Source organism: Salmo salar, chromosome ssa17 (genome assembly GCF_905237065.1).
Source record: "Salmo salar chromosome ssa17, Ssal_v3.1, whole genome shotgun sequence".
Classification (NCBI taxonomy): domain Eukaryota; kingdom Metazoa; phylum Chordata; class Actinopteri; order Salmoniformes; family Salmonidae; genus Salmo; species Salmo salar.
Genome location: NC_059458.1, coordinates 66,185,619 through 66,212,847, shown reverse-complemented (window position 1 = coordinate 66,212,847; position 27,229 = coordinate 66,185,619). Strand labels below are relative to the sequence as shown.

The following is a 27,229-nucleotide window of genomic DNA, read 5'->3' as shown; positions in this document are numbered from 1 at the left end:
ACCAAACTAGGGCCTGTAGGACCTGCCTTGTTGATAGTGTTGTTAAGAAAGTATATTAGCGCTTTATTATGGACAGACTTCTCCCCATCTTAGCCCCTGTTGTATCAATATGTCAATAAGTCTTGACCATGTCGATGTGTCGGGCAGTGTTGATCCGTCCCAATCCAACAGACAGATGCTAAGCTCAACTCCATGGCTCATGGGAGACTGGATACTTGCAAGGCGTAGGAGATCGGGGAGGCATTCTGGCCACACATCTATCTGAGAAGAACGGATTCAGCTAGCAAACAGCTTTGCCCCGTTTGAGACGGACCTACCAGCCCCAGGAGTCAGCATGGATGGGTGTATACCAACAGCCCCCCACGCCACCACAGTTCAGCAGGTCGTTTTCCCATCGGATTCCATCACAACCACCATCATTATGGGCAGCTTGGTGGTGAGAGATTTTGGCCTGCCTACGGTCTGTGCCCAACCAAGGTCCACTGTTACCCAGGAGCCCATGTCAATGACAACAACTCTCTCCTGCCCACAGTTCTGGCCATCTACTCCAATATTGACACCATCGTCACTCAGGTAGGTTTTAACGACCTTCGTTTTAAGCAATCTGAGGAACTGAGGGAGGACTACAAACAATGTTGAAGACCCTTCGCTATCACAGGAAGACAATAATCATCTCTGGCCCCCTCCCGTGCTACCGAAGGGGTTGGGAACGTTCCAGCCGACTCTTTGCCCTGAATGAGTACCTGAAGAAACAGGAATGTCTCCTTTTGTGACAAATTTGATTTGCTGTGGGAGCAACCAGCACTAAAAGAGACGGGATTCACCCTAACCACAGGGGTTCCAGGATTATTTCCAGCAACATCAAACTGTTTTACAGACTGACAGACAGTTACTGGCCCAACGCTCTAACCACAAGGCTACCTGCCGCCCCAAGCTGTTCCTGCCTGTGTGTCTCTTCACAGTCCCCGCTGTTCCATTAGGTGTATTTTTACCTGTGCATCAGTTACCTGTAGAGGCCACCAAAGTACTGCCAGACTTTCTTTACTGATTTCTCTGAACTATTCTCTATTGTCCTTGAGAACTATGATAAAATCATCGTGTTGGGCGATTTTAATTTTCATGTTGACTAAGAGACTGACGCCAAGGCCATCGAACATGTTAATCTTTTGAACTCTATGGACTTTATCTAACATGTTACCTGGCTCACCCATAACCGCGACCATACTCTGGACCTGGTTATTACCAAGGGGCTTTCTTTTGACATATCCTCTATTGTTGATGTTGCTTTATCTGATCACCACTCCATATGTTTTACTACCTTGTTGCCCATAGTGCAGTGCAATACTGAACGCATTATTAAGAAATACTATCTTACCTCTGACGTTGATACAGATGTTATTGAGTGTATGAACAATACTCCACCACCTATTCTGCCTTCTTCTTGTGATGATTTAGTTGATAACTTTAATAGCAAATTAAAGGCAACCATTGATGCCATAGCTCCAGTAAAGTTGAAAAAGGCCACAGCAATTAGAAATGCCAGACGGGCTCATTTTTGTAACGTGATCACTATTAATCAGGATAATTCGACAGTGCTCTTCTCGACCATTGATGGCCTGATAAATCCTACCCTGACAAACCTATGTGAACTTTCCTCTACATCTAAATGTGATGAGTTTGCGGCATATTTCAGAGATACCCAGCCTGTTTCAGTCTAGCAAGACCCGATGATAAGTTTTGATATGTGCATTAGATATGTGCACCTGAGGAACATTGTCAAGGTGTTGCTGTTTCTCTCTAAGGCTGATACAGAGAGACTCATCCATACTTTTTTTACAAGCAGGCTTGACTCCTGTAATGCTCTCCTGTCTGGTCTACCCAAGAAAGCCACTGGTCAATTGCAAAACACACAGAATGCTGCAGCACGAGTACTGACCAAGACCAGATCAACAGGACATACTACACCGATTTTAAGGTCTCTGCACTGGCTGCCTGTGAGTTTTAGAATTCATTTCTATTGATTTGTAAATCCATCCACGATTGTGCACCTCAATACATGTCAGACATGCTTCTAAGTTATGTACCCAGTTAGGTCCTTCGGTACTGGCCTTTTAACTATCCCAAAGCCTAGGACCAGGAGGCATGGAGAGGCAGTTACTATGCCCCCAGCCTCTGAAATAGTCTGCTAGAGAACCTGAGGCGGGCCGAAACTGGACATATTTAAAAGAGCTCTTAAAACAACTTTTTAGCTTTGTTTTTCCTTAGGGTGCTTTTTAGTCATTCAGTTTAATTTTATATTTTATCCTCTTATGTTTGTTGTAATGTAAATATATATTTATTTTCATTGTTTTTTCCTGTGAAGCACATTGTGTTGCATTCCATGTCTGAAAGCTTGATTTGATTTGTTACTTAATGCATTCTCCATAAATATTAGCCATGAGAAATGAATGTAATTACACACAAACACACGCACACTTTTCTCCACTTATCTTACATTTTTTACATTTGAGTCATTCAGCAGACGCTCTTATCCAGAGAGACTTACAGTAGTGAGTGCCTACCATGGGAATCGAACCCACAACCCTGGCATTGAAGGCGCCATGCTCTACCAACTGAGCCACATGGGACCCACGATACCTCCTGAACAGCCTTCCTTCAACTCCATTTACCTGACTTTTACATTGCAACGTTAGTCACTTAGCAGATGCTCTTATCCAGAACGACTTACAGGAGCAGTTAGGGTTAAGTGCCTTGCTCAAAGGCACATCGGCAGATGTTTCACCTAGTTGGGGTTTCGAACCAGCACATTGGAACACTCCAGCCAGTGTGTTCTATGGAGCAAACCATCACACAAGACATCCAGGGGGTGTTTCTCAATGATCAATTTAAATAACAATGGTCACATATGAAAAATATTCAAGTGTATTGAAGTCTGTATAAGAACAAAGTGGAAAGTTATATTTGATCTTGGTTATGACTGATATGAAACTCAAACATCTGACCCCACCTCTTCCTCATCCTCTGTTCCCCAAGACTCTCTCTTTTATCAGACCTCAAGAACCTCTGTTCTTTTCTTTTCCCCTCGAGGACACAGTTATCTGCAACCCTGAGGACAACACACAAACACACACACTCCCAGCGGTTTTAAGAATCCCAAGGGTAGCACCTGACAATGTCAGCAGAATGTTCTAGCGAGATGACGAGAGGATGGCTGGGCGTGACAAGGTCACTACAGCTTACTATGGCTGCAGCATTGGACACCCTTCCAGCTCCATTCATTTACCCTGGATTCTCCCAACCTGCACTGGTTTTTGTTGTTGAATTGAACCTTTATTTAACTAGGCAAGTCAGTTAAGAATAAATTCTTATTCACAATGACGGCCTACACCGGCCAAACCCGGACGACGCTGGGCCAATTGTGCGCCGCCCTATGGGACTCCCAACCACGGCCGGTTGTGATACAGCCTGGATTTGAACCAGGGTGTCTGTAGTGACGCCTCTAGCACTGTGATGCAGTGCCTTAGACCGCTGCACCACTCGGGAGCACTAGGCCCAATTTGCGTGCGTACAGCCGTGCAGCGTGCAGCCGTGCATTCCTGTGCATATGTGTGTGGGTGTGTGTTTCCGTATGCGTGTGTGTCTGATATTGCGCAGTGCTCTGACGCACCTGACCTGATCTGGTACAGATTTGTCAATGGTTGTAGTGGGCGGATATCCCACGCCTGCTACTTTATGAATTTCTGTGTTGCCTAGCAACCGTGTCAACCCTTTGCCTTCCCTCTCTCCCTCTCTCCCTCCCCCCCATCTCTCTCTCCATCGTTCTCTCTGCAGGGGCTCCACAGTGAAAAAAGTTCATACTTTATTTTTCTCTAAGAAGTCGTACTTTCAGCTGAAGGAACCCCGCACCGCTTTACCAGACACACCCATACACCTAAAGTGGTCCTTGGTTGTCATGGCATCGGTCTGCGTTCACATGGAGAGGATAGAGGATCCAAGTCTGTGTGACGAGAGAGAGAGAGCGAGAGCGAGAGCGAGAGATGGAACCCCCTCCACTCAAACACACATATGCAAGACATGCGACAGAGGACACGTTTTTCCACCTTCTCAATGCCCATATATAGGAACTGTGGCAATGAAAGACGTTTGATGATGTCTTGGGGTTGCTTCTGTGGTTACAACTAAATGCTCTCTCTCTTTCTCTCCCTCTCTGACTCCCTCACTCGCTCTATTTACCACACACACACACACACACAGCAGCCTTTTACAGTAACCCTCTGCATCACACATCAGAGTACAGTCCGTCTCTCTGACTGACAGCTTGAGTGACAGGTAAGACCTCGCTACCACGGCGATCGATACAGAGCTTAACACACTTCTGTCAGACAGTGAGAGAGAAAAGTGGAGAAAGAGATGTGGGCTAATGTAGGGAAGGAGAGAGAGAGTGAGATGTGGGGTGATGTAGGGAAGGAGAGAGAGAGAGATGTGGGGTGATGTAGGGAAGGAGAGAGAGATGTGGGGTGATGTAGGGAAGGAGAGAGAGAGAGAGAGAGAGAGATGAGGGGTGATGTAGGGAAGGAGAGAGAGAGAGAGACAGAGAGATGGGGGATGATGTAGGGAAGGAGAGAGAGAGAGACAGAGAGATGGGGGATGATGTAGGGAAGGAGAGAGAGAGAGAGAGAGATGGGGGATGATGTAGGGAAGGAGAGAGAGAGAGACAGAGAGATGGGGGATGATGTAGGGAAGGAGAGAGAGAGAGACAGAGAGATGGGGGATGATGTAGGGAAGGAGAGAGGGAGAGACAGAGAGATGGGGGATGATGTAGGGAAGGAGAGAGAGAGAGACAGAGAGATGGGGGATGATGTAGGGAAGGAGAGAGAGAGAGACAGAGAGATGGGGGATGAGGCCAAAGGGAAAGAAAGTTGTGGAGAAAAAGCGAAGAAGTGAAACCGAGTGGAAAGCGAGAGAGAGACATTTCACCACTTAAAAAGAGGAAGAGAACAGAGCCCAGTGGGACTGCCATCACTCTGACAATCTGACAAACCGGACGGATGAGAGGAGGAAGGAGAGAAGAACAGATGGAGAGCAGGAGGAGAGAAAAAGGGAGGGAGACTGAGGAGGTGTGGAGGTGGACATTGGCGCAGAAAAAACGTCCTTACTTACAATTTAACCTCTAAAATTAAACAATATAGATGGATATTTTGTGAAGATTGTGCTGAGTAGTTGATCACACACTTTGAAAGTTCCAGGACTAGTTGAAGCATCATGTTATAAGTAATATTATTTCCTTGTTGAGAGGCCACCGTGACAAACCAATCAGGAGGGAGCTGATTGCCTGAGGGACAGGGAGAGGAGGTGTGGGGAGAATTTTGGGCTAGTTGAAACCAAAATGAGGCCAGTTGAGAACAAAATGTACACACATACACAAAATCCCAAAAGTGCACCCTGCTAAACGGTCAGGGACTCCATCCCAGGCCCATCATCCCCCACCACACAGAGGCCCAGGTTGATAGATAGTTAACTTTAGCCAGGCTGTGGGCCAGACACAGGAGGGAAGAGGGGGGAGAGAGGGAGGACAGAGAGGGAGGACAGAGGGGGGAGACAGGAGGGGGAGAGGGGGAAGACAGAGGAGGGAGACAGGAGGGGGGAGGACAGAGGGAGAGAAAGGAGAGGGGGAGGGAGGGGAAAGAGGGGGAGACAGGAGGGGGAGAGGGAGGGGGAAAAGGGGGAGACAGGAGGGGAGAGAGGGAGGGGAAAGAGCTGGGAGAATGGATACTGATGCTCTTCCCCGTTGTGGAGACAACAAGAGAAAGAGAAAAATTAAGGGGGAGAGAAAGAGAGGAACTAAATGAAGAGAGTAAAAGATATTCAGAAAAATAGTGAGAAAGATACAGTTGAAGTCGGAAGTTAACATACACTTAGGTTGGAGTCATTAAAACTCGTTTTTCAACCACTCCACAAATTTCTTGTTAACAAACTATGTTTTGGCAAGTCGGTTAGGACGTCTACTTTGTGCATGACACAAGTAATTTTTCCAACAATTGTTTACAGACAGATTATTTCACTTATAATTCACTGTATCACAATTCCAGTGGGTCAGAAGTTTACATACACTAAGTTGACTGTGCCTTTAAACAGCTTTGAAAATTCCAGAAAATGATGTCATGGCTTTAGAAGCTTCTGATAGGCTAATTGACATCATTTGAGTCAATTTTGAGGTGTACCTGTGGATGTATTTCCAGGTCTACCTTCAAACTCAGTGCCTCTTTGCTTGACATCATGGGAAAATCAAAAGAAATCAGCCAAGACCTAGGAAAAAAAATTGTAGACATCCACAAGTCTGGTTCATCCTTGGGAGCAATTTCCAAATGCCTGAAGGTACCACGTTCATCTGTACAAACAATAGTACGCAAGTATAAACACCATGGGACCACGCAGCCGTCATACCGCTCAGGAAGGCTGTCTCCTAGAGATGAACGTACTTTGGTGCGAAAAGTGCAAATCAATCCCAGAACAACAGCAAAGGACCTTGTGAAGATGCTGGAGGAAACAGGTACAAAAGTATCTATAGCCACAGTAAAACTAGTCCTATATCAACATAACCTGAAAGGCCGGTCAGCAAGGAAGAAGCCACTGCTCCAAAACCACCATAAAAAAGCCAGACTACGGTTTGCAACTGCACATGGGACAAAGATCGTACTTTTTGGGGAAATGTCCTCTGGTCTGATGAAACAAAAATAGAACTGTTTGGCCATAATGACCATAGTTATGTTTGGAGGAAAAAGGGAGAGGCTTGCAAGTCGAAGAACATCATCCCAACTGTGAAGCAAGGGGGTGGCAGCATCATGTTTTGGGGGTGCTTTGCTGCAGGAGGGACTGGTGCACTTCACAAAATAAATGGCATTATGAGGAAGGAAAATTATGTGGATATATTGAAACAACATCTCAAGACATCAGTCAGGAAGTTTGGTTGCAAATGGGTCTTCCAAATGGATATTGACCCCAAGCATACTTCCAAAGTTGTGGCAAAATGGCTTAAGGACAACAAAGTCAAGGTACTGGAGTGGCCATCACAAAACCCTGACCTCAATCCTATAGAACATTTGTGGGCAGAACTGAAAAAGCGTGTGCGAGCAAGGAGGCCTACAAACCTGACTCAGTTACACCAGCTCTGTCAGGAGGAATGGGCGAAAATTCATCCAACTTATTGTGGGAAGCTTGTGGAAGGTTACCCAAAACGTTTGACCCAAGTAAAACAATTTAAAAGGCAATGCTACCAAATACTAATTGAGTGTAAACTTCTGACCCACTGGGAATGTGATGAAAGAAATAAAAGCTGAAATAAATCATTCTCTCAACTATTATTCTGACATTTCACATTTTTAAATAAAGTGGTGATCCTAATTGACCTAAGACAGGGAATTTTTACTAGGATTAAATGTCAGGAATTGTGAAAAACTGAGTTTAAATGTATTTAGCTAAGGTGTATGTAAACTTCCAACTTCAACTGTAGATAGTGAGAAAGATAGATAGTGAGAAAGATAGACAGTCAGATAGATAGTCAGAAAGATAGATAGTGAAAGAGAGCAAGTGGTCGAGAGAGATACTATGCGGTTCTCACGGCAACACAACGACAAATACACAACAAGCGCAAAACGGAAGACGACATCCACTGAGCTCTATTAGTCATGGAAATACATAAACATATTGCTACATGGCCCAGCAGAGATGCATTCTGCTGGGTGACGTATATTAACTGAGGGTTTCAGAGACAACAAGCCATGCAAACTGGGAAACAGGCCATTAGAGTGACTTATGATTGAGACAGGGCAATTATAGCATAGTATACTGGCACTCCATAACAACGGTTATCAGTTGTATTAATGACAGGAGGAAGAGGCTATGTAGGAATACAAGTGAAAGGGGAGGTGTGTGCGTACCTGTGACAGGCTGGAGAGGCCCAGGTTGTGACAACCGTTGCAGGGTGTGAGGGCCTCCCAGAACCCAGCGGGGCCACAGCTCTCCTCCTCCTCTTCCTCCTGGGCCGGGGGAAGTGGCGGAGTGGGCCGCTGCAGAGAGATACAATACACATTGTTCATTTAAAATACACACTCACAACACATACACACTGATTCTCACACAGACCTACTCCAGGTCACTACAGAGAAACACAATACCATATTAAAGATGTAAAAAATGTGTTGGTCTGATGTGTATGAGGAAGTGAATCCATAAGCAGAACTGGAAGTCTTTTGAAAATGATTCATGCAAATTGTTGACAAGCATGCACCTGTTAAGAAACTAACTGTGAGAACTGTTAGAGCCTCCTGGATTGATGACGACAAACATTTTTTGTTTCAAAGAAATTATGCAAAAGAGGTGGCAAACAAGTCAGTCTGCTCTGCTGATTGGTCGACATAATGTCAATTGAGAAATGTTGTGACTAAACTAAACAAAAAGAAGAAAGTATTACCATACAAAGATAAATGACATAAAACACAATGGAAAAAGACTTGAGTACTTTAAATGATCTCATGGGTAGAAAACCCAATTCATTGAAGCCGATGGGCCATTCATAACGAAACCTTTCGGTATTGCCAATCATTTCAATGACTATTTGTAGTGGAATTAGTAGTGGAAAAACTCAGAAGTGAAATGACAACATTGAACAGTGAACCATCATATTTTGGTATAAAATATTTAATAATGAAAGAGAAGGATTTCTGTTTTCAATTTGGTCAAGTTAGTGTGGGAGAGGTGGAAAAACATATATACATATACATATAATGATAAGCATCCAGGTATAGACAACCTTGATAGTAAACTATTGAATGGTAGCAGACTGTATCACCACCCCTATTGGCTAGATCTTTAACCAAAGCCTAAAGGAGTGTGTGTCCACAGGTGTGGAAGGAAGCTAAAGTAATTCCACTGCCTAAAAATAGTAAAGCACCCTTTGCTGGCTCTAACAACCACCCAATCAATTAACAGCCTGTTTTAAGTAAACTGATGGAGATAATTGTGTTTGAACAAATACAAGGCTATTTTTCAGAGAACAAGTTAACTACTGATTCAGCATGCATGTAGAGAAGGACACTCAACTTGTACTGCACTGACTCAGATTACTGATGATTGGTTAAAATAAATGGATAATAAGATGATAGTTGGAGCTGTATTGTTAGATTTCAGTGCAGCCTTTGATGTTATTGATCATACATTATTATTGAAAAAAACGCACTTGGTATGGCTTTACGTCACCTGCCATCACACGGTTGGAGAGTTATTTATCCAATAGAACCCAGAGTGTTCTTCAATGGAATCTTCTTTAACATCAGATATCTACAATGAGGTATCCCTCAGGGCAGTTGCCTTGGGCCGTTACTCTTCTCTATTTTAACAAATTATTTGCCATTGGTCTTACACAAATCTAGAATGCCTACATATGTGGATGATTTCACACTCTACAGCACTCAAAGCCAGTGAGATCACTGAAATTCTAAATAAGAAAACAGTCCGTAGCAAAACTGCAGCTGGCTCATAAACAAAGCAGGACACTTTACTGCACATACAGAACTAACATCAACAACATGCATGCCAGTCTTCACTGGTTGAGGGTTGACTAGAGATTAACTGCTTCTCCTAGTTTTAATGAGAAATATTACTGTGACGAAAATACCAGTCTGTCTGCATAATCAAATAACATTCAGCTAAGACACTCATTCACACCCCACAAGACATACCACCAGGGGTCTCTTCACAGTCAGTCCCCAAGTCCAAAACAAATTCATGGCAACTCAGTTTTATACAGAGCCATGATCGCATGGAACTCTCTTCCATCTCCCATTACTCAAACAGCAAAATGACCTTAAAAAATACTGATTAAAAAAACAACTCTTGGAACGGCGGGGACAAACACACGCACGCACACATTATTTTTGTTGCATTGTTTGTATATAATTGTATTTAAAATGTGTGTGACTTTCCTTGTCTATCAGTGTTTTGTTACTTTGTAATGTTTAGTGTTTTTTTGTGGACCCCTGGAAGAGCAGCAACTGCTTCTGCAAAAGCTACTGGGGATCCTAACAAACAAATAATACACACACGTGCACACTAACACACACAATATGCCCTTTTTACAGGGTCTGTATTGCCAAGAGGATATATGTTTAGATGGGTCTTGTGAAAGGGGTATTGTCTCCTGATAATACCAGCGACCCACATAATGCAGAGGGAAAGCCCAAGGTCCCAGTGAGATTGAGAGGCAGGGTAAATAGAGAAAGAGCAAGACAGGAAAAGAGAGAGAGAAAGAATGATAGAGGGGCAGATGGAGTAAGGAGGAGAGGGAGAGAGAAATTGCTGTAGAAAATAAATGGAAGAACCAGAAGGTCACCAGTCTTATGAGATTGTGTATAGACTAAACAAAATGCAACAGACATACTCTACAAAACACACAATAACCAGCTCTCTCTTACACACACACACACACACACACACACACACACACACACACACACACACACACACACACACACACACACACACACACACACACACACACACACACACACACACACACACACACACACACACACACACACACACACACACACTTCAGGTCTATTAGATGACCTTAACACTGATACATTATTATTTTTCCGTGTGCCAAATTGGACCCTATTCCCTACATACTAGGGCACTACTTTGATCTAGAAAGGGTGCCATAAAGGGTTCCATTTGGGACACAGATTTCAAAATGGACCCAGGCAGCCAGGTCCTTCCAGGTCTGCTCAGTTGAATGATGATACACTCATTTGGTGGAATAATATTAGCATGTGCTATCTAATGAATATTTCTTGTTCTCTGTGGAACGGTAGAGGTGATTTTTCAGAGCTAGGCCCGTTGGAAGCCTGGGGGTAGAGTAGTGGGACTCCCTGACTTTCTCACACCACAAAGTACTATGTTTAGTGGGGGAAAAGCTGGTTTGTTGTGTGCTACTATTAAGGTAATGTGGGCTTGACTGTGTTGTCAATTGTCAATGGTCATCTTACAATCACACGTGACAATCACGGAATTGTCATGGAAGAGACATTCAAGTTGTAGACACAACAGTACAGACGTCCCTTACAGTACATAAACGATAGGCCACCAAGGCCATGTCGGTACGGGCCACCAAGGCCATGTCGGTACGGGCCACCAAGGCCATGTCGGTACGGGCCACCAAGGCCATGTCGGTACGGGCCACCAAGGCCATGTCGGTACGGGCCACCAAGGCCATGTCGGTACGGGCCACCAAGGCCATGTCGGTACGGGCCACCAAAGCCATGACGGTACGGGCCACCAAGGCCATGTCAGTACGGGCCACGTCGGTACGGGCCACCAAGGCCATGTCGGTACGGGCCACCAAGGCCATGTCGGTACGGGCCACCAAGGCCATGTCGGTACGGGCCACCAAAGCCATGACGGTACGGGCCACCAAGGCCATGTCAGTACGGGCCACGTCGGTACGGGCCACCACATTGACACATGATATGTAATTCGTTGATGTCACATCATTATTAAACAAACATGACGAACACCTATTTGTGACCTGGCTGTTGACTTGTTCTATTCAGTTACCAGCGTGTGGATTCGTTGCCAAGAGGCTTTGCTACTAGCCGGGGAGGCCCTTCCGTGGTGTACAGCAGATGTAGTGAGCAGGGCAGTGGGCTACACACATAGACATCCAACACTATGTCTATGGTTATACATCAGCTCTGGAACCAGGAAGTTGATGAGTGTGTCCTACAGCAGATATGGGAGATGACCATGTTTTTATTCATCAGTCTGTCTGATGGACAGACGCTGCACCACTCTGACATTTACAGTGAGTCATGCTAATGGTCATGCATGCATACAAATGAGCACATAGGCCTGTATGGGCGCAGGGGACATATTCACACATCCAGATCCATAGAGAGCCATACAAATACGTATGAGACACACATACAGACACTGACCATGAAGACACAAAATCTAATACATACTGTATGTAACCCTCTCCATTACATGTGCTCTCTCTCTCTTTGTGTGTGTGTGTGTGTTTGCACCTACATCGTCGCCTCAGTGTGTGACTGATTGAGACGTGTTTGTGCTTCTATTACACCAAGGCCAAGGCCTGCCCAGAGGCTGTTGCTCCATCAAGCCACCCACTCCCATCACACACACAGCGGCAGTGGTTTGATTCAGACCAGATCAATTCCTGTTAGTGTGCTGCACCAGACGCCACAGGTATCAATCTCCCTGGAAACGAGAGAAACTGGACCCCTGTCGCCATGATGAAAGCCCTTCTACCAATCAGCTCTCAGGGGTGAAGCTAGGCTGACCAAGGCCTTGTTCTAGTACTAAACCACGCATCCTTCCTTCCTACCTTACTGCCTTCCTTCAAGTGAATTCCAGCAAAATCACTGATTTGATGTAAAGCAAGGATTCCACTACATAGCTTTCACCAATCCAGTCATGTCAGATCAGTGGTTACTTCACGGAAGGAAGGAGGATGTTCTATACTGAACAGGAATATACAGTGCATTCTGAAAGTATTCCGACACCTTCCCTTATTACACATTTTGTTACGTTACAGCCTTATTCTAAAATGGATTGAATTCATTTTTTTCCTCATCAATCTACACAGAATACCCCATAATGACAAAGCGAAAACAGTTTATTTTATTTTAGAAAATGTATTAGAAATTTAAAACAGGAATACCTTATTTACATAAGTATTCAGACCCTTTGCTATAAAACTTGAAATAGAGCTCAGGTGCATCCTGTTTCCATTGATCATCCTTGAGATGTTTCTTCAACTTGGTGTTCACCTGTGGTAATTCTATTGATTGGACATGATTTGGAAAGGCACACACCTGTCTATATAAGGTCTCACAGTTGACAGTGCATGTTAGAGCAAAAACCAAGCCATGAAGTCATAGGAATTGTCATTAGAGCTTGTGTTGGGCACAGATCTGGGGAAGGGTACCAAAAAATGTCTGCAGCATTGAAGGTCCCCAAGAACACAGTGGCCTCAATCATTCTTAAATGGAAGAAGTTTGGAACCACCAAGACTCTTCCTATAGCTGGCCTCCTGGCCAAGCTGAGCAATCGGGGGAGAAGGGCCTTGGTCCGGGAGGTGACCAAGAACACGATGGTCACTCTGAGAGCTCCAGAGTTCCTCTGTGGAGATGGTGGAACCTTCCAGAAGGATAACCATTTCTGCAGCACTCCACCTATCAGGCCTTTATGGTTGAGTTGCCCAGTCAGAGCCCAGACTTGAACCTGATCAAACATCTCTGGAGAGACACCACCCCCCCCATCCAACCTGACAGAGCTTAAGTGGATCTGCAGAGAAGGGAGAAACTCCCCAAATACATGATCTGAAATAAACAATCCCAGAAATGTTCCATACGAACATAAAACTTATTTTTCTAACATTTTGTTCACATCCTTGTTAGTGAGAATGTATCCTTTGACAAGACAATCCACCACCTGCCAGGTGTGGGATATCAAGAAGCTGATTAAACATCATGATCATTACACAGGTGGACCTTGTGCTGGGGACAATAAAAGGCCACTCTAAAATGTGCAGTTTTGTCACACAACATAATGCCACAGATGTCTCAAGTTTTAAGGGAGTGTGCAATTGGCATACTGACTGCAGGAATGTCCACCAGAGCAATTGCCAGAGAATTTCATATTCATTTCTCTACCATAAGCCGCCTCCAATGTCATTTTAGAGAATTTGGCAGTACATTCAACAGGCCTCACAACCGCAGAACATGTGTAATCACGCCAACCCAGAACCTCAACATCCATGCTTCTTCACCTGCAGGATAATCTGTGACCAGCCACCCAGACAGCTGATGAATCTGTGGGTTTGCATAACCGAAGAATTTCTGCAAAAACTGTCAGAAACAGTCTCAGGGATGCTCATCTGCGTGTTTGTCGTCCTCACCAGGGTCATGACCTTACTGCAGTTCGGCGCCGTAACCAACTTCAGTGGGCAAATGCTCACCTTCGATGACCACTGGCACGCTGGAGCAGTGTGCTCTTCACGGATGAATCCTGGTTTCAACTGTTCCGGTCAGATGGAGCGTATGGCATTGTGTGGATGAGCAGTTTGCTGATGTCAACGTTATGAACAGAGTGCCCCATGGTGGCAGTGAGGTTATGGTATGGACAGGCATAAGCTACGGACAACGAACACGTGTATTTATTGATGGCAATTTGAATGCACAGAGATACTGTGACGAGATCCTGAGGCCCATTGTCGTGCCATTCATCCGTCGCCTTCACCTCACGTTTCAGCCTGTTGCAAGGATCTGTACACAATTCCTGGAAGCTGAAAATGTCCCAGTTCCTTCATGGCCTGCATACTCACCAGACATGTCACCCATTGAGCACGTATGAGATGCTCTGGATCGACGTGTACGACAGCGTGTTTGAGTCCCCGTCAATATCCAACAACTTCGCACAGCCATTGATGAGGAGTGGGACAACATTCCACAGCCCACAATCATCATCCTGATCAACTCTATTCGCAGCGTGAGGCAGCGTGAGGCAAATGGTGGTCACACCAGATGCTGACTGGTTTTCTGATCTCCGCCCCTACTTTTTGTTCAAGGTATCTGTGACTAATAGATGTTTCTGTATTCCCAGTCATGTGAAATCAAAAGATTAGGCCCTAATTTATTTATTTCAATTGACTGATTTCCTTACATGAACGGTAACCCAGTAAAATCTTTGAAATTGTTGAATGTTGCGTTTATGTTTTTGTTCAGTAAACATGTCTGCCTTACAGCGTGTCTGAGGCTGCCCTCTCCTGGTGACTAAATGCTACTACAGTAATGGACCCCAGAGTGATGCAGTAGAACATGGATTTCCAATCCAAGAATAACAATACGACGGTACGATACCCCAGACCCAAAATTGTGAAAATGGTCCTCACCCTCCACATCCCCCTTGATTACCCCTGGTCCCATCCACCCTCCCTGATCCAAAATGGTCCTCACCCTCCACATCCCCCTTGATTACCCCTGGTCCCATCCACCCTCCCTGATCCAAAATGGTCCTCACCCTCCACATCCCCCTTGATTACCCCTAGACCCATCCACCCTCCCTGATCCAAAGTGGTCCTCACCCTCCACATCCCCCTTGATTACCCCTGGTCCCATCCACCCTCCCTGATCCAAAGTGGTCCTCACCCTCCACATCCCCCTTGATTACCCCTGGTCCCATCCACCCTTCCTGATCCAAAATGGTCCTCACCCTCCACATCCCCCTTGATTACCCCTGGTCCCATCCACCCTCCCTGATCCAAAATGGTCCTCACCCTCCACATCCCCCTTGATTACCCCTGGTTCCATCCACCCTCCCTGATCCAAAATGGTCCCCACTCCCCTTGATTACCCCTGGTCCCATCCACCCTCCTTGATCCAAAATGGTGCTCACCTTTCTGACTCTGCTCAGGGTGCCGTTACTGCGTCGCTCCTCGTCTGATAGGTGACCGCTGCCAAAGCTCTCCATGGAATGAGAGTGGGATGAGATGGTCTGGCAGAGCTCCTAAGTAGAGTAGAGTAGAGTGGGGTAGTAATTGAATGACTTGGGAAATTGTTTTATCACCACAAGCATAAGCAATGATTCCAAAGACAACACAAGGATCTATAAGATAAAGATGAAGATAATAACAACATAACACACCTCAAAGGAGTAGTCTCTGTCCCGACACATCTTCATCTCATTCAGCAGCTTGGAGAGCTCCCCTGTCACAGCATCATCTGGGGAGGAGGAGGAGGGGGAAAGGAGATGGGGGAGAGGGAGGAGTAGAGGGAGCGAAGGAGACGAGGGAGAGGAGAGAGATTATAAGGGGAGATATGGAGAAAGAGAGAGAGAGAGAGATGGGGAGAGAGAGGGGAGATATGGGGAGAGAGGAGATGGGAGACATACAGGGAGAGGAGATGGGAGACATACAGGGAGAGGAGATGGGAGAGATACAGGGAGAGGAGATGGGAGAGATACAGGGAGAGGAGATGGGAGACATACAGGGAGAGGAGATGGGAGACATACAGGGAGAGGAGATGGGAGAGATACAGGGAGAGGAGATGGGAGAGATACAGGGAGAGGAGATGGGAGACATACAGGGAGAGGAGATGGGAGACATACAGGGAGAGGAGATGGGAGACATACAGGGAGAGGAGATGGGAGAGATACAGGGAGAGGAGATGGGAGAGATACAGGGAGAGGAGATGGGAGACATACAGGGAGAGGAGATGGGAGACATACAGGGAGAGGAGATGGGAGAGATACAGGGAGAGGAGATGGGAGAGATACAGGGAGAGGAGATGGGAGACATACAGGGAGAGGAGATGGGAGAGATACAGGGAGAGGAGATGGGAGAGATACAGGGAGAGGAGATGGGAGACATACAGGGAGAGGAGATGGGAGAGATACAGGGAGAGGAGATATGGGGAGAGAGGGGGAGATATGAGGGGAGAGGGGGAGATATAGTTAATTGTGACATGTAAGCTTCTTTCTCCATCACTCTTTCAATCTACTTTTCTCTGTGGCCTGCTCACCGATGGTATTTCCTTCAGTGAAAGCAGCTAGAGACAGAGTACTGGGTTTGTTTCTACTGAACAAATGAACTAAAGAGAGCAGACCTGGCCAAATACACATTTCAACACCTGAATATGTTCCTTTCTGTGTGGCAGCGTTCTAATCCAGGAAGTAGTTCCTCCGGTCTGCTCTCGTTCACTGGCCTTCACAGACCTGATTGGTGCTTTCAGCTCTCTCTCTCCCTCCCTCTCTCCTCCTTTCTCCACAACACCCTCTCTCCCTCCCTCTCTCCTCCTTTCTCCACAACACCCTCTCTCCCTCCCTCTCTCCTCCTTTCTCCACAACACCCTCTCTCCCTCCCTCTCTCCTCTTTTCTCCACCACTCCCCCTCACCCAACAATAAAGTGTGTCGAGGTGTTTAAACACGGTGTGTGTTCAGGCGTGCACGAGCTGTGCTGAATGTGTATTTTCTGCTCCCTCCCTCCAATAAAGATAATTAAAGGGGAGCGCTGACTGGTGGTGATTGAGAAGAGAGAGCGAGAGAGAGCAGCGGGAATTGTATGAGTGATATCAATGCACTGTTCCAACTCAGCCACTAGGGGCAGTGTTGGATAAGGGAAAGCACTGTATAGAAGTTGACTGAGGTAGTACCGGTTCATACCAATAGGTAGTGCTCAGCATGTTTGAAAATATCCGTCTGGTTCTGTGTGTATAGCGTGTGTAGTAGATACAGTGCCTTCGGGAATGTGTTCAGACCCCTTGACTTTGTCCACATTTTGTTACATTACAGCCTTATTCTTTTTCCCCTCATCAATCTACACACAATACCCCAGAAATGTTTTGCTAATTTATTAAGAATAAACATTTACATAAGTATTCAGACCCTTTACTCAGTACTTTCTTGAAGCACCTTTGGCAGCGATTACAGCCTCGAGTCTTCTTGGGTATGACACTACAAGCTTGGCATAACTGTATTTGGGGAGTTTCTCCCATTTTTCTCTGCAGATCCTCTAAAGCTCTGTCAGGTTGGATGGGGAGCGTTGCTGTGCAGCTATTGTTAGGTCTCTCCAGAGATGTTCAATAGGGTTCAAGTCCGGGCTCTGGCTGGGCCACTCAAGGACATTCAGTGACTTATCCCGAAGCCACTCCCACGTTGTCCTGTTGGAAGGTGAATCTTCACCCCAGTCTGAAGTCCTGAGCGCTCTGGGGCAGGTTTTCATCAAGGATCCCTCTGTACTTTGCCTCCTCCTGACTAGTCTCCCAGTCCCTGGCGCTGAAAAACATCCCCACAGCATGATGCAGCCACCACAATGCTTCACCGTAGGGATGGTGCCAGGTTTCCTCCTGACGTCATGCTTGGCATTCAGGCCAAACAGTTCAATCTTGGTTTCATCAGACCTGAGAATCTTGTTTCTCATAGTCTGAGAGTCTTTAGGTGCCTCCAAGCGGGCTGTCATGTGCCTTTTACTAAGGAGTGGCTTCTGTCAAGCCACTCTACCATAAAGGCCTAATTGATGGAGTGCTGCAGAGATGGTTGTCCTTCTGGAAGCTTCTCCCATCTCCACAGAGGAACTCTGGAGCTCTGTCAGTGACCATCATGTTTTTGGTCACCTCCCTGACCAAGGCCATTCTCCCCCGATTGCTCAGTTCAGCCAGGCGGCCAGCTCTAGGAAGAATCTTAGTGGTTCTAAACTTCTTCCATTTAAGAATGATGGAGGATAAGGTATTTGCCAAAACTTCTAAAAACTTGTTTTCACTTTGTCAATATGGGGTATTGTGTGAGGCACTGTATGTGTATAGTGTGTGTGTGTGTTTGTGTGTACGTATGTCTGTGTGTGTGTAATTGTGTGTGAGTGAGTGTGAGTTTGTATGTTTGTGTGTGTGTGTGTGTGTGCGCAAGTTTGTATGTGTGTGTGTGTGTGTGTGTGTGTGTGTGTGTGTGTGTGTGTGTGTGTGTGTGTGTGTGTGTGTGTGTGTGTGTGTACTTACTTTTGTGCCTGAGGGAGGGGGAGGCGGAGGGAGAGGGGATAGAGGTGCGAGGTGTGGGGACAGGACACTGGCGAATAGGTTCCTCCATCAACACACTCTTATTGTCCATCATCTCCTCCATCATATATTCTGGAGAGAGGAGAGAGAGGAGAGAGAGACCGAGAGAAAGAGACAGAGAGACAGAGAGAGAGACAGAGAGACAGAGAGACAGCGAGACAGCGAGACAGCGAGACAGCGAGACAGAGACAGAGAGAGAGAGAGAGAGAGAGAGAGAGAGAGAGCGACAGAGAGAGAGAGAGAGCGACAGAGAGAGAGAGAGACAGAGACAGAGGGAGACAGAGGGAGACAGAGAGAGAGAGACAGACAGAGAGAATGGTGATGTGATTGCAGGGTTCCAAGGGTTGCAGACATAGAGCAGGGAACCATTTCATTGTACTGACAATGAACCACATACAGAAAACACACACAAGGCAAATGGAATGGGAGTGTGAAGCCGGAGGAAACTATGAGCTCGCTAACAAACAAACACACTACACAAACAAACACACACACAGCAGGCTTGTTGAGTTTAGTCACAAGGCAGGAGCCTGGCTGTGTGTTAGTATGAAAGATCCAACTAAGGTCAGAGGTACTGTAAGACAGAGGGAGTGTGTGTGTGTGTGTGTGTGTGTGTGTGTGTGTGTGTGTGTGTGTGTGTGTGTGTGTGTGTGTGTGTGTGTGTGTGTGTGTGTGTGTGTGTGTGTGTGTGTGTGTGTAAAAAGGTGTTAGAGATAAAATCAGGCATACGATATTCATACATAACTTTTAAATATATGGATTGAATAATTAAAATACATGAATACTATTGCGTTTAAATGGGTGAGAGTAATTGCGGAATGAAATCCCACTTTCTCTCCCTCTGACTCAGGCAGCTGATCCATTCACTCTCTCCCAGCTGTATCCTGAATTTGCTTTCTATCACAATCTCTGCATTTCTCTTCTCCTCCCTTCCCTCGGTCTGTCTTTCTCCCTCTCATCCCCACTATTATTTTCTCTCCCTCTCCTTCTCTCCCCCTACCTACCTCTCCCTCCTCTCTCATTCCTGACCCTGAATTAACCCCTTTGTTTCCATCTCTCTCTCTTCTCATCTATCTTTACTGTTTCCTCTAAATCATCTAGAACTGGTCTGTCTGTCTGTCTGTCTGTCTGTCTGTCTGTCTGTCTGTCTGTCTGTCTGTCTGTCTGTCTGTCTGTCTGTCTGTCTGTCTGTCTGTCTGTCTGTCTGTCTGTCTGTCTGTCTGTCTGTCTGTCTGTCTGTCTGTCTGTCTGTCTGTCTGTGATTAGAGAGACAGGGAGCACAACAGCAGAATGCAGGGCTTCTACTAGCACCACTGATTGTAGCTTCTATATGTCAGGTCAAGACTGTCTGTCTTCTCTAGTGTCTAGTCAGTCCCAGTCTACAGCTGTGATTAAAGGGATACTGCGAGATTCGGGCCATTGTTCTACTCCGCCAGAGTCAGGTGAACTCGTGGATACCATTTTTGTTTGTGTCTCTTCGAGTCTGCGTGCAGTATGACTGAAGCATATGCGCAGGTCAGCGTTTTGTGTCATGAATCTTGTTCTAGAGGCAGTACTGCAGAGTGGTCACTAGCTGGCCACAAAGTCAGCAAATCAGATTTGAAAGCTAACCTTAACCACACTGCTAACCCTAATGCCTAACCTTAAATGAAGACCAAAAAGCACATTTTTGTTTTCATAAATGTTTCTAATTTTGACTTTGCAGCTGGCCCATCTAGTGGAAATCGCTCGGTTCTGCCTCCATACGCTAGCATACCTGTAGTCTTCCAGTCATTTTGCTAACACTAGTCAGCATTGGCTCGTAACACTAGCTCTAACTTCCTTCATACTGGACGCAGAGACAAACAAATGGTATCCACAAGTTCATCTGACTGGGTAAATAGAATAACAATACTTGTGCAATTTGCATGTGTGTGTGTGTAATGCACCCTAACCAGAAGTGTCCCTCCAATTTCCTGGAGACTTTATTGCAGGCAAACTTAAATCAGTTTTACAAAATATTTAACAGCATGTCAAATGTGCAACTAAACATTTTTTAAATCCTAGACCACCTTTACTCCACACACAGAGATGCAAACAAAGCTCTCCCCTGCTCTCCATTTGGCAAATCTGACCATAATTCTATCCTCCTGATTCCTGCTTACAAGCAAAAACTAAAGCAGGAAGTACCAGTGACTTGCTCAATACCGAAGTGGTCAGATGAAGTGGATGCTACACTACAGGAATGTTTTGCTAGCACAGACTGAAATATGCTCCGGGATTCATCCAATGGCATTGAGGATTACACCACCTCAGTCATCGGCTTCACCAATAAGAGCATCGACAACGTCGTCCCCAAAATGACTGTACGTACATATCCCAACCAGAAGCCATGGCTTACAGGCAACATCCCCATCAAGCTAAAGGCTAGAGCTGCCGCTTTCAAGGAGCGGGAGACTAATCCGGACACTTATAAGAAATCCCGATATGCCCTCAGACGAACCATCAAACTCGCAAAATGTCAACACAGGATTAAGATTGAATCCTACTACACCGGCTCTGACGCTCGTCGGATGTGACAGAGCTTGAAAACGATTACGGACTACAAAGGGAAACCCAGATGTGAGCTGCCCAGTGACGCGAGCCGACCAGACGAGCTAAATGCCTTGTATGCTCGCTTCGAGGCAAGCAACACTGAAGCATGCACGAGAGCACCAGCTGTTATGGATGACTGTGTGATAACACTCTCGGTAGCCGATGTGAACAAAACATTTAACCTGTTGGGGATAGGGGGCAGTATTTACACAGCCGGATAAAAAACGTACCCGATTTAATCTGGTTACTACTCCTGCCCAGTAACTAGAATCTGCATATAATTATTGGCTTTGGATAGAAAACACCCTAAAGTTTCCAAAACTGTTTGAATGGTGTCTGTGAGTATAACAGAACTCATATGGCAGGCCAAAACCTGAGAAGATTCCATGCAGGAAGTGGCCTGTCTGACAAATTGTGTTTCATCTTGGCTCTTTTTATTGAAGACTGAGGATCTTTGCAATAACGTGACACTTCCTACGGCTCCCATAGGCTCTCAGAGCCCGGGAAAAAGCTGAACGATATCGAGGCAGGCTCTGGCTGAAACACATTATCGCTTTTGGCAAGTGGCCGATAATAGTACTATGGGCTTAGGCGCGTGCCCGAGTCGACCGAATGCTTTATTTTCTTTCGTCTGTTTACCGAAACGCAGATTCCCGGTCGGAATATTATCGCTTTTTTATGAGAAAAATGGCATAAAAATTGATTTTAAACAGCGGTTGACATGCTTCGAAGTACGGTAATGGAATATTTAGAATTTTTTTGTCACGAATTGCGCCATGCTCGTCACCCTTATTTACCCTTTCGGATAGTCTTGAACGCACGAACAAAACGCCGCTGTTTGGATATAACTATGGATTATTTTGAACCAAACCAACATTTGTTATTGAAGTAGAAGTCCTGGGAGTGCATTCTGACGAAGACAGCAAAGGTAATAACATTTTTCTTATAGTAAATCTGACTTTGATGAGTGCTAAACTTGCTGGGTGTCTAAATAGCTAGCCCTGTGATGCCGGGCTATCTACTGAGAATATTGCAAAATGTGCTTTCACCGAAAAGCTATTTTAAAATCGGACATATCGAGTGAATAGAGGAGTTCCGTATCTATAATTCTTAAAATAATTGTTATGCTTTTTGTGAACGTTTATCGTGAGTAATTTAGTAAATTCACCGGCAGTGTTCGGTGGGAATGCTAGTCACATGCTAATGTAAAGAGCTGGTTTTTGATATAAATATGAACTTGATTGAACAAAACATGCATGTATTGTATAACATAATGTCCTAGGGTTGTCATCTGATGAAGATCATCAAAGGTTAGTGCTACATTTAGCTGTGGTTTGGGTAAATGTGACATTATATGCTAGCTTGAAAAATGGGTGTCTGATTATTTCTGGCTGGGTACTCTGCTGACATAATCTAATGTTTTGCTTTCGTTGTAAAGCCTTTTTGAAATCGGACAGTGTGGTTAGATTAACCTGTTAGGGCTAGGGGGCAGTATTGACACGGCTGGATAAAAAACATACCCGATTTAATCTGGTTACCACTCCTACCCAGTAACTAGAATATGCATATACTTATTACACATGGATAGAAAACACCCTAAATTTTCTAAAACTGTTTGAATGGTGTCTGTGAGTATAACAGAACTCAAATGGCAGGTCAAAACCTGAGAGATTCCTTTACAGGAAGTGGCCTGTCTGACCATTTCTTGAACTTGTTTTCCATCTCTATCATTTACTAAGGATCTCTGCTCTAACGTGACACTTCCCACGTCGTCCATAGGCGCTCAGAGCCAGGGAAAAAACAGAATGTCGTCATTCCAGCCCCAGGCTGAAACACATTATCGCCTTTCTCAAGTGGCCGATCAAGGGACACTGGCTTATGCGCGTGACCCCGACCGCCCCCGCCTTTGGGATTTTTTCCTCTGTTTGCCGAAAAGGAGATTCCCTGTCGGAATATTATCGCTTTTCTACGAGAAAAATGTCGTAAAAATTGATTTTAAACAGCGGTTGACATGCTTCGAAGTACGGTAATGGAATACTTAGAATTTTATTGTCACGAATTGCGCCATGCGCGCGACACTTCTTTACTATTTCGGATAGTATCTGGAATGCACGAACAAAACGCCGCTATTCGGATATAACGATGGATTATTTTGGACCAAACCAACATTTGTTATTGAAGTAGCAGTCCTGGGTGTGTATTCTGACGAAGACAACAAAAGGTAATCAAACTTTTATAATAGTAAATATGATTATGGTGAGTGCTAAACTTGCCGGGTGTCTAAATAGCGAGCCCGTCATGCCTGGGCTATGTACTTAGAATATTGCAAAATGTGCTTTCACCAAAAAGCTATTTTAAAATCGGACATATCGAGTGCATAGAGGAGGTCTGTATCTATAATTCTTAAAATAATTGTTATGCTTTTTGTGAACGTTTATCGTGAGTAATTTAGTAAAATGTTAGCGAATTCCCCGGAAGTTTGCGGGGGGTATGCTAGTTCTGAACGTCACATTCTAATGTAAAAAGCTGGTTTTTGATATAAATATGAACTTGATTGAACAAAACATGCATGTATTGTATAACATAATGTCCTAGGGTTGTCATCTGATGAAGATCATCAAAGGTGAGTGCTGCATTTAGCTGTCTTCTGGGTTTTGGTGACATTATATGCTGGCTTGAAAAATGGGTGTCTGATTATTTCTGGCTTGGTACTCTGCTGACATAATCTAATGTTTTGCTTTCGTTGTAAAGCCTTTTTGAAATCGGACAGTGTGGTTAGATTAACGAGAGTCTTGTCTTTAAATGGCTGTAAAATAGTCATATGTTTGAGAAATTGAAGTAATAGGATTTTTAAGGTTTTAAAAATCGCGCCACAGGATAGCAGTGGCTGTTACGTAGGTGGGACGAATTCGTCCCGCCTAGCCTAGAGAGGTTAACGAGAGTCTTATCTTTAAAATGGTGTAAAATAGTCATATGTTTGAAAAATTGAAGTTTTTGAATTTTTGAGGAATTTGAATAACGCGCCACGGGATTACACTGGCTGTTGAGTAGGTGGGACGCTTGCCCATAGAGGTTAAACAGGTCAACATTCACAAAGATGCTGGGCCAGACAGATTACCAGGACGTGTACTCAAAGCATGCACGGACCAACTGTCAAGTGTCTTCACTGACATTTTCAACCTCTCCCTGACCGAGTCTGTAATACCTACATGTTTCAAGCAGACCACCATAGTCCCTGTGCCCAAGGAAGCAAAGGTAACCTGCCTAAATGATTACCGCCCCGTGGCACTCACGTCAGTAGCGATGCTTTAAAAGGCTGGTCATGGCTCACAACAGCATCCTCCCGGACACCCTAGACCCACTCCAATTCACATATCGCCCCAACCAATCCACAGATGACGCAATCTCAATCGCACTCCACACTGCCCTTTCTCACCTGGACACCTATGTGAGAATGCTGTTCATTGACTACAGCTCAGCGTTCAACACCATAGCGCCCACGAAGCTCATCACTAAGCTAAGGACCCTGGGACAAAACACCTCCAACTGAAAATGGATCCTGGACTTCCGGACGGGCCTCCCCCAGATGGTAATAGTAGGCAACAACACGTCTGCCATGCTGATCCTTAACACTGGGGCTCCTCAGGGGTGTGTTCTTAGTCCCCTCCTGTATTCCCTGTTCACCCACAATTGCATGGCCAAACATGACTCCAACACCATCATTAAGTTTGCTGACGACACAACAGTGGTAGGCCTGATCACCGACAACAATGAGATGGCCTATAGGGAGGAGGTCAGAGAACTGGCAGTGTGGTGCCAGGACAACGACCTCTCCCTCAATGTGAGCAAGACAACGGAGAGGATCGTGGACTAAAGGAAAAGGTGGGCCAAATAGGCCCCCATTGACATCGACAGGGCTGTAGTGGAGCGGGTCGAGAGTTTCAAGTTCCTTGGTGTCCACATCGCCAATGAACTATCATGGTCCAAACACACCAAGGCAGTCGTAAAGGGGGCACGACAACACGTTATCCCCCTCAGGAGACTAAAAAGATTTGGCATGGGTCCCCAGATCCTCAAAAGTTCTACAGCTGCACCATCGAGAGCATCCTGACCTGTTGCATCACCGCCTGGTATGGCAACTGCTCGGCATCTGACCATAAGGCGCGACAGAGGGTAGTGCGAACAGCCCAGTACATCACTGGGGCCAAGCTTCCTGCCATCCAGGACCTATACAATAGGCGGTGTCAGAGGAAAGCCCATAAAATTGTCAAGTTATAGACTGTCACCCAAGTTATAGACTGTTTTCTCTGCTACCACACAGCAAGCGGTACCAGAGCACCAAGTCTAGGACCAAAAGGCTCCTCAACAGCTTCTACCCCCAAGCCATTAGACTGCTGAACAATTAGTCAAATCGCCACCGGACAATTTACATTGACCCCTTCCTTTTGTACACTGCTGCTACTCGCTGTTTATTGTCTATGCATAGTCAGTTCACCCCCACCTACATGTACAAATCAACTAGCCTGTACCCCCGCACACTGACTCAGTACCGGTGCCCCCTGTATATAGCCTTGTTATTGTTATTCTTATTGTGTTACTTTTTATTTTAGTCTACTTGGTAAATATGTTCTTAACTCTTCTTGAACTGCACTGTTGGTTAAGGGCTTGTAAGTAAGCATTTCACGGTAAAGTCTACACTTGTTGTATTCGGCGCATGTGACAAATAAAGTTTGATTTGAAAAGGAAGAACCAAGACATCCAAATTCACATCCACAAACCCAAAACCACTCAGTCCTACAGAACATCCCCAAGTCTTTCTAGTGGCTTAGCCATAACTGCAGATAACCATGCCACTCAACTCAATGAGCTAACCCGTGAACTAATTCTCCTACACTAACTCAGGACTAGTGACAGTGCTTCGTTCTCTGAGAGCAGAAGACAATGGCTGAAGCATTAGGTTGTGTAAGAGAATGCTCCTCCCTGTGTATAGGAAGAGCAACACAGAGAGCTCACATTGTTCTTGTTCCTTATTGGACAGATAAACTTCCTGGAACGACTTGTATCGATCTGCACATATCCGGACACTACACCGCCCGGCACTCTAAACAACCACGTACACTGTCACGACGAGGGAGAGAGAGAGCGGTGTGTGCACACATGCTCACATGTGTGTATGTTAATGTGTGTGTGTTAATGTGTGTATGTTAATGTGTGTGTATGTTAATGTGCGTATGTGTTAATGTGCGTATGTTAATGTATGTATGTTAATGTGTGTGTGTGTGTGTGTGTGTGTTAATGTGTGTGTGTGTTAATGTGTGTGTGTGTTAATGTGTGTGTTAATGTGTGCATGTTAATGTCTCTGTGTTAATGTGTGTATGTTAATGTGTGTGTGTGTTAATGTGTGTATGTTAATGTGTGTATGTTAATGTGTGCATGTTAATGTGTGCATGTTAATGTGTGCATGTTAATGTGTGCATGTTAATGTGTGGTACCTTGCATGAGTGCAGTGATTTGCTGGGACTTCTGTGCGGGGTGTTCTCTGAGGATCTCCAGAGCTGTTCTTCCCTGGCAGTCTGTGATGTTGGCATCAATACCTGCAACAGACAGACAGAAGACCGAAACAACGGGTCAGACAGGCACCCAGCCGACGCCACCCCACACTCACACAAATCTAGCCTCCTGCACACACTCCCTTAACAAGTAAATTTATATACACATTTTAAAGAGGAAGCACTGTAAAGTGTTGCGTGTAGGAGGACAAAGACCCTAAATAGACTCACTTGGAGAAATTTACAAGGAAACATCTATACTGTATTTCTGTCTGACAATTTACCGACAGAGGAAGCTAGCTGTGTCCATCCTGTATCACACACACACACACACATTGATGGATAGAGGAGAAGGTTGGGTGGATGACAGGGGTCAGACAGTACACCGGTACAGGCCTGTCACTCATCTAAATAAGCCCCCTGGACAAAAACAATATGGCTGCCTGGGGTTCATCACAGGAAGTGCAACAAGACAACAGAGG

The 27,229-nt window shown here is 45.3% G+C and overlaps 1 protein-coding gene across 1 annotated transcript in view; it reads right to left on the bottom strand.

Moving 5' to 3' along the window:
• The window catches only part of LOC106576444 (ankyrin repeat and sterile alpha motif domain-containing protein 1B), a 309,496-nt gene that overhangs the window by 172,996 nt on the left and 109,271 nt on the right, over positions 1–27,229 (bottom strand). Inside the window, 5 exon segments of the mRNA XM_045699996.1 lie at positions 7,938–8,066; positions 15,475–15,585; positions 15,724–15,800; positions 18,568–18,696; positions 26,691–26,792. Of these exon segments, the coding sequence (XP_045555952.1) occupies positions 7,938–8,066; positions 15,475–15,585; positions 15,724–15,800; positions 18,568–18,696; positions 26,691–26,792 (548 nt within the window).